Genomic DNA, 13,352 nt, shown 5'->3' with positions numbered 1-13,352 from the left:
CTTTCCCCCTTATGCTGTGCAGCTGTGTCTGGTCTAGAACTCTCTAATTAGACTATGCTGGCCTCAAATTCAGAGATCTGCTTGTGTGTACCATTGAGCACAGCCTCCAAGCCTGGCTTCTCAAAGCTGCACTAAGGATTAAACCTGGGAACTGAAGTTTGATAGTTGCGGCCACTACCACTGAGCCACACCCCCAGCCCCTCACTGGGGGATTCTAGGCAGGGGCTCTACCACTGAGCCACACCCCCAGCCCCTCACTGGGGGATTTTAGGCAGGGGCTCTACCACTAAGTTATATACCAGCCAAATTTGTATTTATAATTTTGAAATAGGCTCTCACTGAATTTTTTCAAGCCATTCTTTTTTTTTTTTTCCAAGATAGGGTTTCTCTGTAGCCCTGGCTGTCCTGGAACTCACTCTGTAGACCAGGCTGGCCTCGAACTCAGAAATCCACCTGCTTCTGCCTCCCAAGTGCTGGGATTAAAGGTGTGCGCCACTACTGCCCAGCATTCAAGCCATTCTTAAACTTGCTCTATAGCCCAGACAAGCCTTGAGCTTTCTTCCAAACCTTTTCTTGCAGCCTCCCAAGTAGCTGAGATTATAAATCTGTACCATTACACTCTGGTTACAAACATTTGTGGGATGAATGGATAAACACATGCATGAATGAAACCTCCTTAAGCAGTTGATACTCATTTTCAGGTCCGCACTTCTCTTCAGCCCCATCGGGATCTCTTACTTTGTCGGGGTCTCCAGCCTCTCTCCTCCCACCCTCTCCTCTCTTGGTTTTTGCTTTTTATAGCTGGGGAGCTTCCAGGTAACCACCGCCTGTTAAGCAGTGTTGTTAGACGCTGATGAAGTGATCGACACATCCTTATACGATATTCCAGAAGGTAAGCACACCTATGAAGGGCGCTTTCTATTTGTGGAGACTCAGACCCAGAGAGGATAGGAGGTGTTCTGGGCCGTATCCCCCTTCTTCACTCCCTGTAGAACACGCAGCCTACACACTTCCAACAATCTGTCTCCATGTCAGGTTTCCAGCATCATGGTTAACTTCTAAAATGCAGGTCATTTTTGTTAAGCATTTTCTCAGGGGCTGCATCCTTCAACCCATCCAGGGGGAGAGGCAGTTAACACAAAGGAGCAGTGCATGTTGGGAATTGGCTGTGGCTACCCCATGCCCATGGAGGCTTGCTTGCGATAGCAACCAGACCCTATCTTGGGTTTATTTTCTTCTTTCTCTTTAGCTTTTTTGAGACAGGGTCTTGCTATGTAACTCAGCCTGGCTGGGAACTCATTAGCTACGGCTCAGGTTGGCCACCAGCCCTCAGGAATCCCCAAGCTGACTTCCAGCTCTTGCTAATCAATCCACTTCCCTTTCTCTTCCTGTGATGTGATGACAAACCTGCGCCGCCACGCCTGGTGCCATCTTGGATTTTCTCAAGCCAGAGTTTCCCACGCAAATGCTGTTCAGGGGTTGGGAACTGGTTCTGTGTTTGCCAGACTTACCCCTCTGGCTGATGGCCTGAAGCCCCCAGATGTGTTCTGTGTGTGTGTGTGTATTGTGTGCCAGGCTTTAGGTTAAGAAAGAATTTGGATTCCAGTAGAACACACATTCCCTGAAGGCAGACATGTTTGGGTCTGTTTAGTTCATTTTCTAACTTTGGCACTTAGAACAGTGCCTTACACATAGGTGCTTAATAAACCCTTTAAAAAGTGAATGATGTATTAAATTCAAGCATAAACAATTGATGTAGAAATAACATTTAAAAAAAAAACCTTTTCATTCTACAGTTGGCAAGGTTGGTGGCTCAGATGGGCAAAATCTCAGGGGTCTGAGGTGGGGTCTTGCATCGCTCCAAGCACCTGGCCCCGGGCTATTCTGGTGCTACTGGAGTCGAGGAGCTGCTCCCAGTGGACACGGGTGTCCAGGAGCTGTCTGTGGGTTCTGTGTATGTGTGGCTGCTGGTGACCATGGTTCCCAGGACTGGATATTGGATGGACAAGTTCAGCCTTGAAACACTTACTTTCTTTGGCCATGCTTACTCTCATTTGTTCACCCAAATCAGAGAACACACCCCTCCCTCCTCTGAGACCATCCTTAAAGGTCCCCCCTCCCTTAAATGCCCAGAGCCCTGGGTGGGGGATGGGGGACAAAGGGGAAAAGAGTTGAGGATGAGGGTGGAGGTGTCAGGGAGGAGGGAGAGGGAAGGGGATGGGTTAAGAAGGCGTGTGTGATGCCAAGCAAAAAAGACAACATTAGACACAGATGCTGAGATGACGTTTATCGCGGCAAAAAAAGGTGAAGTCGCCGAGGGAGAAGGGGTGGGGGAGGGGTGTGGTGGGAGCGGGGAGTGGGTAGGTGGGGGGGGGGGTCCATGGAAGCTAATACATGGTGCACTAGGTCACACAACGGACACTGGGGGGTGGGTGAGTGGGTGGGAGATGTGGGCATGGCCCAGGCATGGCGATGGGGGGATAGGGAAGAGAGTGCGGTGACCCCAGCCAAGAGCTTCTGGAGGTGGCAGAGAGGAAGTGGGCGGCGGCGCTGGTCAAAGAGGATGGAAGGAAATCAGTTAAGAGGGGTTTGAATGGAGAAACTGGAGGCATGGCCACTTCACTGCCCGTCCCACCCGCAAACTATAATGCGGCAGAGTGGCAGCAGGCAGGGCCAGCCGCGGGGCTTGGACCTTTCCTCTAACGGTTGGAGAGGGATGTTCATCTGACTACCTCTTTGCAAGAAAACAAGCCTACCAGAGGTTAGCTTCAGGTCCCAGGAAGAATTCAGCAGTCAATTCTCCAAAGACTGCCCCATCCCAAAGCCATTCTTTTTGAGCCAGCCTCCAACAGAGGAAGCAGAGGAGAGATTCAATTCTCAGCTCCACCAAGGTTCTTCAGAAAGCTCGGAGAACGAACCCATTTCACAGGATCTCAAGAACAAAGGCTTTCTCTCCCTCCTCCCGGTCGGAGGACCTGTGCACCCCAGCCAGCTGTCCGAGTTAATACTGTTCTCTCGAGATCCTTAACATTTTGGCGGGGCACACCTTGGGTTTCTCCCAAATCGAACCGGGATGTGGACCATGCCTCCAGGAGTTGAGATGCCAACACAAATAAGAGAGAGAGAGAGAGAGAGAGAGAGAGAGAGAGAGAGAGAGAGAGAGAGAAAGAGAGAGACACTCCCCACGTCGCCTGGCTCAAACCAAGTACAAAAGTGACTATTTACAATGAAGGCGTGGGGAGTGGGTGGGGGCAACGGGGAGGACAGTCAGAGTGAGCGCTCCGATGGGGAGGCCACGCCCCCTAGGCCGGCCTTTGCAAAGCCAAACTGCAAAGGTATTTCTAGAAGATCCCTGTGCCCCCAGGGGAGGCGGATCCTAAGGGGTGAGGGATAAGGATTGGGGCATGGCATGGGGAGGCATGGGCGCTGGGAGGAGATGGAGGGAAGGTAGCAACTGCCCTTAGCATCCACCCCCCTGGCTTCCCTGCCAGACACACAGGTTTTCCGTGGGATGAACACAGAAAGGGTTAATTAAAAGAGTTCGATGGAGCGAGTCTGACGGTCGAGTGGGGCGGGCTGGAGCAATGAGGCCGCAGGTTCCCGTGGTGGCCGGTGGTGATGGAGTCACTTAGAAGATGAGAGGTTGGTGGTTTTGTGGGGGGTGGGAGGGGGTGGGGGGAAGGGAGGAAGGAGGAGGGTCTCCCTATATTAATTCTAAGGAGACCAGTGTCCTAGACTGTCTGAGAAGGGGTTAAAAACCAGCAGTCTTCACCACCACCACCCTCCAGAGACTTTCCCTCCCTCCTGCCACTAAGCGGGAGGTTGTCTATGCCTCCGATGATAGCCGTGGGGACCCGATGGAACGGACACACCAGCTGGGGCATCGAGACCGCTGACTGTGGTGGAGAGAGGGCTCGGACCGCAAGGCTCGGTGTCCACACTCCACAAAGCGTAAACCAGGCTTCTCTGCCCCCCGACCTGGGTATTGCGGTTCTGTGCTCCCCCATGGTGACAACCAGTTCAGGTTTTGACGACGCCGGCCTCAATTCCGGATGGCGCTTGGGGCTGATGCCCTGGGCAGAAGGCCTGTCTGGCTGTCCGACAGGTGTACAACCTAGTGGAGCATCCTGGACGCCTAGATTGCCACCTTCACCGCTGCTCTGGTGAACGCTTTTGCAAATTAACCTGTTAGGCTCGAAACAGCAAGAGTCCATGCAAGGGAGAACCTCCTCTCCTTTTTCAAATAGCTGGAGACCAGCTAGCCATAAAGTAATAAGGATGGTGTTGGCCACAGGGGCGGGCTGAAGAAACAGAACTGAGGTGGGAACGGAGGTCCGATATTCCAAGGGATTTGGTTGGTCAAGAGTGGAGAGAGGAAAAAAAAAAAAATACCGTGGGAAAACAAGTGGTACCGTAATATTCCGAGTATAGGTCCCCAACCATTTTAAAGACTCTTGCCACGCTCCCATAATTCCCACCTCCAAGTCCAGTACAGACAGAGACTGCAAAATCCCTGCCTTCCGATCCCTGCCCTGCTAATTATTGCGGCAAAATTTTCCCGCCCACGGAGAGATGGCTGGGAGAGGGCAAAGCTGATGACCGGGCAGGCTGGCTCAGAGCCCTGCCCAAGACAGGATGAAGAAGGTGAAATTTGGCACTTTCGAACCCCTCTTGTCATGCTTTGAGGTCCTTCCCCAGCAGCCACCCCGTTGGGCTAGCAAAAGAGGGTGGAGTCTTTCTCTCCATCCCCAGTTTCAATGGATTTGCCCAGAGAAAGGCAAAGGGGGTTCTCCTTGGCTGGTGGAATTTGGGGGAGAGGAATCCAAAAAAGTAGGGGTTAGTTGAAAATGTTTTTTTTTTCTTTTTCTTTTTTTCTTATAAAGATTCTAAGAAAAAACTCAGGGTGAGAGGAACGAGGAAGGGGATCCAATTTAGCTCAGCATCCTAAAGTGTTTTCTTTGCCTCTTAAGGCCCCCCCCCCTCTAAGAGAGGTGGTTTCCTCCCTCCATCTAAGATCCTCATCCCCCCACCCCAGATCGGCTCAGTTCCGAGGAAGTTTGGCACTTTTTGCTTTTAAAGGGGAAATGAGAGTCGAGAATTCAGGAGGAGAAGAATACAGACAAAGGTAGAGACAGGACAGAGAACCGTGGGGGAGGGGCAACCACAAGAGGAAAACCCAGTGGGCCTTAGGGAGGCAGAGGAGAATGCTGGGGGCAGGGGTATCGGAAGCAGGAGGGCAGATGAGACAGTTCAATGCAGGCAACACTTAACTATCTTACTAAGCACCTACTGGTGCTGAAGAGTGGGATGCAAGGAGGCCGGTCAGATCCTTTGCGATCTGATTGGCTAACAGGCAGAAGGGGCGGGGAATGAGCTTTGTTATTACTATTATTTTAAAAGTAATTCTCATCCCTGACCTGCATTATGTATCCCTTCTGGACCAACTACAGTACAGAAAGACTGAGGTTGGATTTCAGAAGGGATTTTCAAGGGATAGGGAAGATGATGGAATTTCCCAGGGTACAATGCGGGTGGGGAGGTGTGCCACTCCTCACTCACCAACATGGTGAGTGGACCAGCTTACTAAGCTAGCAAACTACTTTTCAGATAGCCCTGGCTGGTGGGGGAATGGATCCCTGAGAACACGGGCATGTCACACAGGGAATGGACCCAGACTCCAGCCAATGGGCTTATGGAAAGCAGGCTGTCCAAGAGAGGGCACAGATGATTTACAAATAGAGTGTCTTTATCCCACCTACCCATCCTGGACATTGCTTCACCCCTATTCCTTCCCCTCCTCATGGAGCCTGAGGGTTTTACGGGCGCGCGCGCGCGGGGGGGGGGGGATTCCAGCTAGATACTTTACTACCCACATGCAGGTGGAGCTACATGAAATACTGTAAGGTCATTTAAGAGGTGGAGGGGAGCAATGGCCCTGTGGGCCGGCCCCCACCTCCAATCTCAGCAGCCCCAACTGTAGAAGATATGTACAAAGTGGTATCAAGAATTGTTTTGGCACTAAAATCTCCATCTGGGCTCAGGGTGGAGATTAGGGATAAAGGGGCAGCAGCGATAGGAGGTGGGAGATGGGGGTGTGTCAAGGAAATGGGGCCTGCCCCTCACTGGGGAGATGAGGACATGGAAAAAAGTCACCCCAGTGCTCAAGCCATAGCCTCCCATTCCTGTGGAAGGGCTGGGGGAGGGGGAGTCAGTGCGAGGTACCTCGAAGGCTATTGCTTTCTAGGGATTTTCACATTTTGATTTTGGGGTGGCTCTCTAGCACGGGGTAGGGGGGGCCTCCCAGGCTTGAAGGCTGTAGTAGGCATCATCTGGGTGGTCTCTCTCCTCCCAGCTCCTTTGTAGGGATAGAAACAAGGAGGCCAGATATCCCCAAAGCCATGGAGAAGAGCAGGGTCTGGAAGACCTAGGAATGGATGGAGGAGGGAGTGGGCATGGGGTGTCCCTCCCCCAGAGATGCTGATGATGGAGACAGGGCTCTGAGGACCCTGCTTGGGGTTGGAGGAAATTGAAGGTGCTCTCCAACAGAGAGGGGGCGATGTTAGGGGACAGGGGGATGTCTCAGCAATCCTAGTCTATAGGTTTTTCAGGCCCTGACTCTTCAGAGCTGACCAGAGCCACCATGCCAAGTGAGCCACTCCCAAGACAACTCCCAGGGTAGCCTGGTTTGTCGTACTTCCAGAGAATCTCCTAGCTCCTCTGAGTCTAATAAGGCTGAGCACACTGGAACATTTCTGACCAATCAAGATCGTCAACATACACCAGCTCCCTGGAAGCCGCCAAGCTTCAAATTCGGCAGACTGCGCAAGGCATTTCAGCCCGAGATACCCTAAACTTTGCAAGGCTCACTGAACTCTACACCAGATCACACTGGCCTGACAGAGCCACCATACATTTGGCTCATCCATCAATGAAATGAAACCACGTAGACACAGGCATGCACACAAAAGGCAGGGGTGGGGAAGGGGGGATCTTTAGCAATCATTCATTTTCACTAGCTTCGTCTCCCATTCGTGCCTGTCAAGGCAAGTTCACAGATAGCGTGTCTGGACAGAGATAACCCTGACAGGATTTTTTTTCCCCCTTACAATCTTCCATGTTAAACCCAAGTCCCATTCTTCCTAAGGATTCCCCCTCACCCAGGGCCAACACCCACCAAAGAGGAGTGTAGAGGGAGGAGGGGGAATCTTAGGGACTGGCCACTGTCCAACACCGGAAGCGCATGCTTCATCCCTATGATGCCACAGGAAGTGACCTCGAGATTCCACAGGAAGTACATGCCTCTGCCATCTACAGAAGCGACCTTTGAGGCCTTTTGTTGGGACCTCACAGGAAATGATTTTCTCTAACCAGTACCGGAAGTAGCCTCTGAGGAAATCCTTCCTATGACATCATAGGGAGTTACTGGAAGCACCCGGTAAATACTTGATTCAGTGACATCACAACACGGACCCTCGTTCCTCTAGGAAGAGCCCTAAGATGTTACAGCCAGCTGCTCCTGGGCCTCGCACAATAGTGTGGCTCACAGGACCTGCAGCATCCCAGAGCTGGAGTCATTCCCAGCAGGAATAGCTCTGCTCAACGGAGAAAGTTACACTTCCATTCCAGGGAATACTGCAGGGGGAGAGAGGAGCTGAGGAAATGTGGGGATCCTGGGGGCTCGGACCGGGGTGAGTGTCTATGTTTGAAACCCCTCACTTCAGCTCTGACTCCTGGGTGGCTACCTCTACTCCTACTTGGGTCTCTTCCCCAGGTTCTGGAACTGCAATCAGAGAGGCAGGATGTTGTGTTTGGGAGAGGCACCTCATTCCAGGTGACCTGAAGGCTCCCTCCCCTCCTCCCATATGTTAACAACAACAACAAAAATCTTATAAAGGAGGGGGGGTCCTTATCAAAAAAAAAAAAAAGAAGAAGAAGAAGGAGAAAAAGTTAAAAAGAAAAAAAAGGAGGGAAAGAAAGAGAAAATAACGCTTTGTTTTCTATTAAAATCAACAAAATGCAATATATACAGATATCACATAGACCTGGACCCCGGGAGAGGTGGGTCAGGCCCAGTCAAGCACAGGGAGGGAGGAAGGAGGGGGTCAATTCAAGGCTGGGGAGGGGGCTCAAAAGCCCCCTCCTCAGTCGTCACTCAATCCTGCCTATGACTACCAGAAGGGAGGGTGCAGCCAGGCCTACCCCAGCCCCATTCCAAGCCAAGCAGGAGTCACACCAAGCTGAAGTCTGGCGGGAGTTGGGGAAGAGGGGGAAGAGGAGGGAAGAGGAGCGGGAGGGGGTGGGGACGCACACCACAGGCCTCATCCCACTTTCTGTGGGTTTGAAGCCCTCACCCCCTGCTCGTAGGTGACCCGCTGGCTGATGAGGTATTGAGCGGCTTGCGTGGCCGCGGGGCTGCCCGTGATGGTGACCCGCCGGTTCCGCGTGCCGGGCAGGAACTCGCCCTTCTTGGAGATCTGGATGCGCGCGCCCGTCAGCTCCTGGTACTCCACCAGCGTCTTGCCCCCTTTGCCCAGGATGGCCCCCACCAGGTTCTCGGGCACCGCGATCTCCACCAGCTCCTTGGCGCTCTCGGCCGCCAGCTTCTCGGCCGTCAGGAAGCCGCCGGCAGCCCCGGCCGCAGCCGCGGCGGCCACCAGGGGCGCGCCCCCCGCTCCAGCCGCGCCCCCCGCGCCCGCACCGAGGTAGCCATTGGCAGCCGCGGCCAGAGCGAAGGAACCCAGCGCTCCGGGGGGCGGTGGCGGTGGCGGTGCTGCCCCCGCCCCCGGCCCCGCCCCGGCGTCCCCCGCGTAGGACGCCAGGAGGTTGGCTGCTGCGGCGGCGGCGGGGTTGGCGCCTGCGGCTACGGCGGCCAGGACGCCGGAGGCGGCGGCCGAGTTGAGGCCCAGGCTGAGCGAGTTGGTGTTGTAGCCGTAGCTGGCCAACGTGTTGAGCGCCGTGCTGATGGCCAGCAGGTCGGTGCCCGAGAAGGCGGGCAGCGCGGCGGGGAAGGCGCCCACGCCCGCCAGCCCCGCGGGGCCTAGCAGACCCGAGGCGGCGGCGGCAGAGGCGGCGGCCGCGGCGGGGAGCACGTCGGCCGGGCTGGCGTAGGGCGAGCCGGTGGGGTTGGAGTTGGCCACGGGCCCCGCCACGTTGGCGTAGCTGATGTTGAGGCAGCTGCTGCTCTGCGGGTCTTCCTGTACCTTCTGCACGATGGCGCTCACGGCCTTGTGCACCTGCTCCGGCTCGCCGCTCACGGTCACCACGCGCTCTTGCAGGTTGATGCCCTCGGGCTTCTGCGACAGCTGCACCCACGCGCCGGACTGTTCCATCACCGCCTTCACGGTCGCTCCTCCCTTACCGATGATCAGTCCTGCCGTGCTGTTGGGGACGATGAGCTTGGCCTGCGTGGGGGGAGAAAGAGACAGAGTCTGCGCGGGGGAGAACGGGGCGCGCAGCCGTCTCAAATCACTTCTGCGGGTTTTTTGTTTGTTTGTTTTTTGTTTTGTCTTTCCTCTAGGGTCCATCAGCAGGCCCACTGCGGTACTCTGATGAACGCCATGACAGCCTTACTAGTTCCTAAAAGAAAATTTGGAAATACTTGGCGGGGCGTGGTGTGCTACATGCAGAAGGATGTCAAATTTGAGGTCAGCCTGAGCTCGCTCTCTCTCTCTCTCTCTCTCTCTCTCTCTGTATGTATGTATATATTTATACACACACACATATATAACAATATACATATACATAAGCAAGACCCTGTCTCAGGGAAAACTTTGTCAGGAACAGTCCCTCAGAAAACCTGGCCCTTATCTCTGGGACCTGAAATGTCTCTACGGTTTATGAATAATGGCCTGTCTGCTTACTGGAAGCCCATCTTGTGACTGTCCCAAGCCTGCACCATTCCTCCCAACTTCTGCCTGTGTGAGCTCTGGCTCTGAGTCCCCCACCTCCCAGTACCTCTCTCAAAACTCCAAATCTTACTTTACACAATTCTCTCTCCTCCTCTTTCCTTCCATTTCTCCCCTCTCTCAGCCCAGGCTGGCTTCAGGCTGAGGCTGGAAGATTGTAAGTTCAAGACCAGACTGCACAACACAATGAGTTCTGAGCTAGCCTGGCCTACACTGTAAGACTTAATTTTTTTAAAAAAAGCTCCAAACCAAAAATAGTCTGGGGAATCACTCTGGACCATAGCTTTATTGCTTTGTGGAGTCTGGGTGTGAACTGTGATAACATCATTACTTTCTAGTACTGGGATATCGAACTGGAGTTGGAGGCAGCTGATAGATGCCAGGCGGGTGCCAGGAACTGAACCCAAGTCCTTCAGAACAGAGACGAGCTCTGAAGAGCCAACTGTCTGGGCCGAAGGAGCTATGTTTGAATTTCCAGCACTTACGTAAAAAGCCAGACATAGCTATATGTGCTGTAATCCTAGCACTGAGGCCGACTGACAGACCCCAGGAGCTTTCTGGACAGTCGTCCTAGCCTCTGAGCTGCTGGCTTTGGTAAGACATCCTAAAGTCAGTGAAACGGAGAGCAATGGGGGGAGGGGGGGGTACCACTTTTTCTGCTATGGCCTTCGCATGCTTCTCACCTCACATCAAAGGAAAAGTAGATTAGTGGCTGCCAGAGATGGGAGATAGGACTTGGGGTGACTGCTAGCAGGAATAGTAGAAATATCCTAGAATTCAATGGTAGCTCTGGCTGGCCACAGAATCTTCTACTTTAAAAAATATTGATATTTTATGTGTGTGGGTATTTTGCTTTCATGTATATATGAGTACCATGTGCATGCCCTGGTGCCTGCAGAGGTCAGAAGGCGGCATCAGATCCCCTAGGACTGTTGTCACAGATGACTGTGAATAGCCATGTGGGTGCCGGGAATCAAACCTGGGTCCTCTAGAAGAGCAGCCACTGCTCTTAACTGTTCAGCCATCTGTCCAGCCCTTTAGGTTTGTTTTGTTTGAAAAGGCGTGGTTTCATATAGTCCAGGCTGTCCTGGAACTCACTATGTCGCTAAGGATTTCTGATCCTCCTGCCTCCACTTCCTGAGTTCTGGGATTGCAGGTTTACACCACCACACCCTGCTTGATTTTATATTCTACGACGTAAGCATTTCTAAAGTGTCCAGAACAGGAAAATCTGTAGACACAGACTAGTGATGGCTTAGGGAGAAGGAGAGGAATTAGCTGGGGAAGGGATTGGGGGCAACGGCTAAGGGGATCAAGGTTTCTTTGGAGGGGCAGTGGATTTGTCACTGAGCCTAAGGAGCTGAGCCACCCCTGGGACCCACATGGTGGAAGAAGAGAACCAACGCCAGTACAAGCACACACACTTTTTCCCCTGATGAGTGTAGAAAAATGTTTTGAAGGATTTCTTTTGGAAGCCAGGGATGGCAGATGACTGTAATCCTAACATTCAGGAACTTCAGTGGTTGGCTCATGAGTTCAAGGGTAGCCTGGGCTACATAGTGAAACCTCATCTCAAAAGAAAATAAAATGAAACAAAACTTAATGAGCACAAATAAAAATTTAAAAAAAGAAAGAAACAAACAAACAGAAAAATAACTTGGACCTCTGGGAGCTGTCAGAGACTGAGCTACCAAGCAAACAGCATACACGGGCTGGACTGAGGCCCTAGCACATATGTAGTTCAGTCTCCATGTGGGTCCCCAATGTAGCCTGCCCATGGAATCCATTCCCCAACAGGGCTGCCTTGTTTGGCCTCAGTGGGAGAGGATGTGCCTAATCTTGCCGAGACTTGATGCAACAAGGTCGGGGATACCTGAGGGGGGGGGACCCTCTCAGAGGAAAAGGGGATGGAGGATGGGGGTAGAGACTCTGAGGGGGGAGCCCCAGAGAGGAGGTGGCATTTTGGATGTAAATAAATAAGTAAATAAAAAATAAATCATTGTAACTGGGCATGATGACACACGTGTTTATAATGCCAGGACTTGGGAGGCGGAGGAATGTGGATCTCTAAGAGTTCACGGCCAGCCTGGTCTACAATAGCGATACTCTGTGTTTAAAATAAATTCTGTGCACACACTAAAGCCTCTGGGCTGCACATGTCCCTGATTTGCCTGGTAGTGGGCACTCTAGCCAGGGCTTCACGCATGCTAGGCGGATGCTCTCCCACTGAGCTACACCCCTAGCCTTCCTCTTTACTCTTACAAGGTAGTGTCTCCCTAATTTGGACAACACGCTATGTAGATGGCGCTGAGACTCCCGAGTAACAGGAATTACAGGCATGGGTCAGCAGCCCTGGCTAACTGCAGATGTGAGTAAATTGTCACTGTGCAAACCATATTTCTACGTGTCATGGTTAGTGCGATCCATATTCCTATGGTTACATCTTATCATCAGCTGGAACCATGGTTTCTGCTTTAATTTCTCCTGTCAAATTCATGCCTTGGCTTTCTCTGATGCCAGGTAAACCCTTTCTTCCCTAAATTGTTTTTGGTCAATGTTTTATCCCAGAAATAGAATCCTGAGCAAAACCTGAGTGAAACCAGTAAGTCATTTAAAAACATATTTGAACCTTTTATAAGGTTTTTCATTTACTGTGGGTCACAGTGGAAGGGCAGTGACCACAGTCAAACCTGGGCCGATGAGATGAGATGCATCCACAGGAACGAAGCCTGAAAGCCCAAGCCCGAGTTAGATCTCCATAACCCACGTGGTAGGAAGAAAACCGATACCTTAAGTTGTTCCCTGACTGCTACCTTTGGCCATGGTATATGCGTGCATACATACAAGTAAATAAATGTGAGAAAGGATATTTAAAAAGGAGAGGAGCCAGATCTCAAAATAACAATCTATGCTCACAGAAGAACCGATTTGAGCTTTGTTTTTCGAGACAGGGTTTCTCTGTGTAACCCTGGCTGTCCTGGCCCTCACTTTGTAGACCAGGCTGGCCTCAGAAATCTGCCTGCCTCTGCTGCCTGAGTGCTGGGACTATAGGGGTCTTACTACTTGAGATTCTCCTGCCTCAGCCTTCCAGGTGATGGGATTACAGGTGTGTAGCTTATGTGCCTAGAACCTTGGAGTCGCAGAGCACAGCCCTGGAAGCAGTTGAGAGGCCAGAGGAACTCCATTGTCTGCCTTGGGGATTTATAAGCTCATGGAAAATTCCAAAGCAGAACTATCAAGGACAGTCAGCCTGGCGGTGGCAGCCAGCACTTGCCAGGAATTTTCTAAAGTTTTTGTATAGCAGGTAGCACAGTGGCTCATGCCTGTAACCTAGGGCTTTCAGAGCTAAGACAGGAGGGTAGCCTTGGGATTGAGGCCACCTGGAGCTACGTGGAGGATTCCAGGTCAGCCTGGGCTACAGAGCGAGACCTTGTGTCAAACAAAATA

General features: G+C 52.3%; 1 protein-coding gene and 1 long non-coding RNA gene across 2 annotated transcripts in view; one reads left to right on the top strand and one right to left on the bottom strand.

Annotated features, from left to right (window-relative positions):
- Nucleotides 1-1,617: 1,617 nt before the first annotated feature.
- The window catches only part of Nova2 (NOVA alternative splicing regulator 2), a 39,432-nt gene continuing 27,697 nt past the window's right edge, over nucleotides 1,618-13,352 (bottom strand). Inside the window, exon 4 of the mRNA NM_001029877.3 lies at nucleotides 1,618-9,401. Within this exon, the coding sequence (NP_001025048.2) occupies nucleotides 8,319-9,401 (1,083 nt within the window). The 3' untranslated portion in view covers nucleotides 1,618-8,318. The remainder of the gene's footprint in view (nucleotides 9,402-13,352) is intronic.
- Gm38952 lies at nucleotides 9,399-11,915 on the top strand. Its single transcript, XR_881864.3, has 2 exons — nucleotides 9,399-10,120; nucleotides 10,244-11,915. It is a non-coding gene; the product is annotated as a predicted gene, 38952 (long non-coding RNA).

The sequence above is a fragment of the Mus musculus genome, chromosome 7, assembly GCF_000001635.26.
Source record: "Mus musculus strain C57BL/6J chromosome 7, GRCm38.p6 C57BL/6J".
Lineage (NCBI taxonomy): Eukaryota > Metazoa > Chordata > Mammalia > Rodentia > Muridae > Mus > Mus musculus.
Note: the sequence above shows the minus strand (reverse complement) of the source record. Positions and strands in the feature narration are given on the sequence as shown.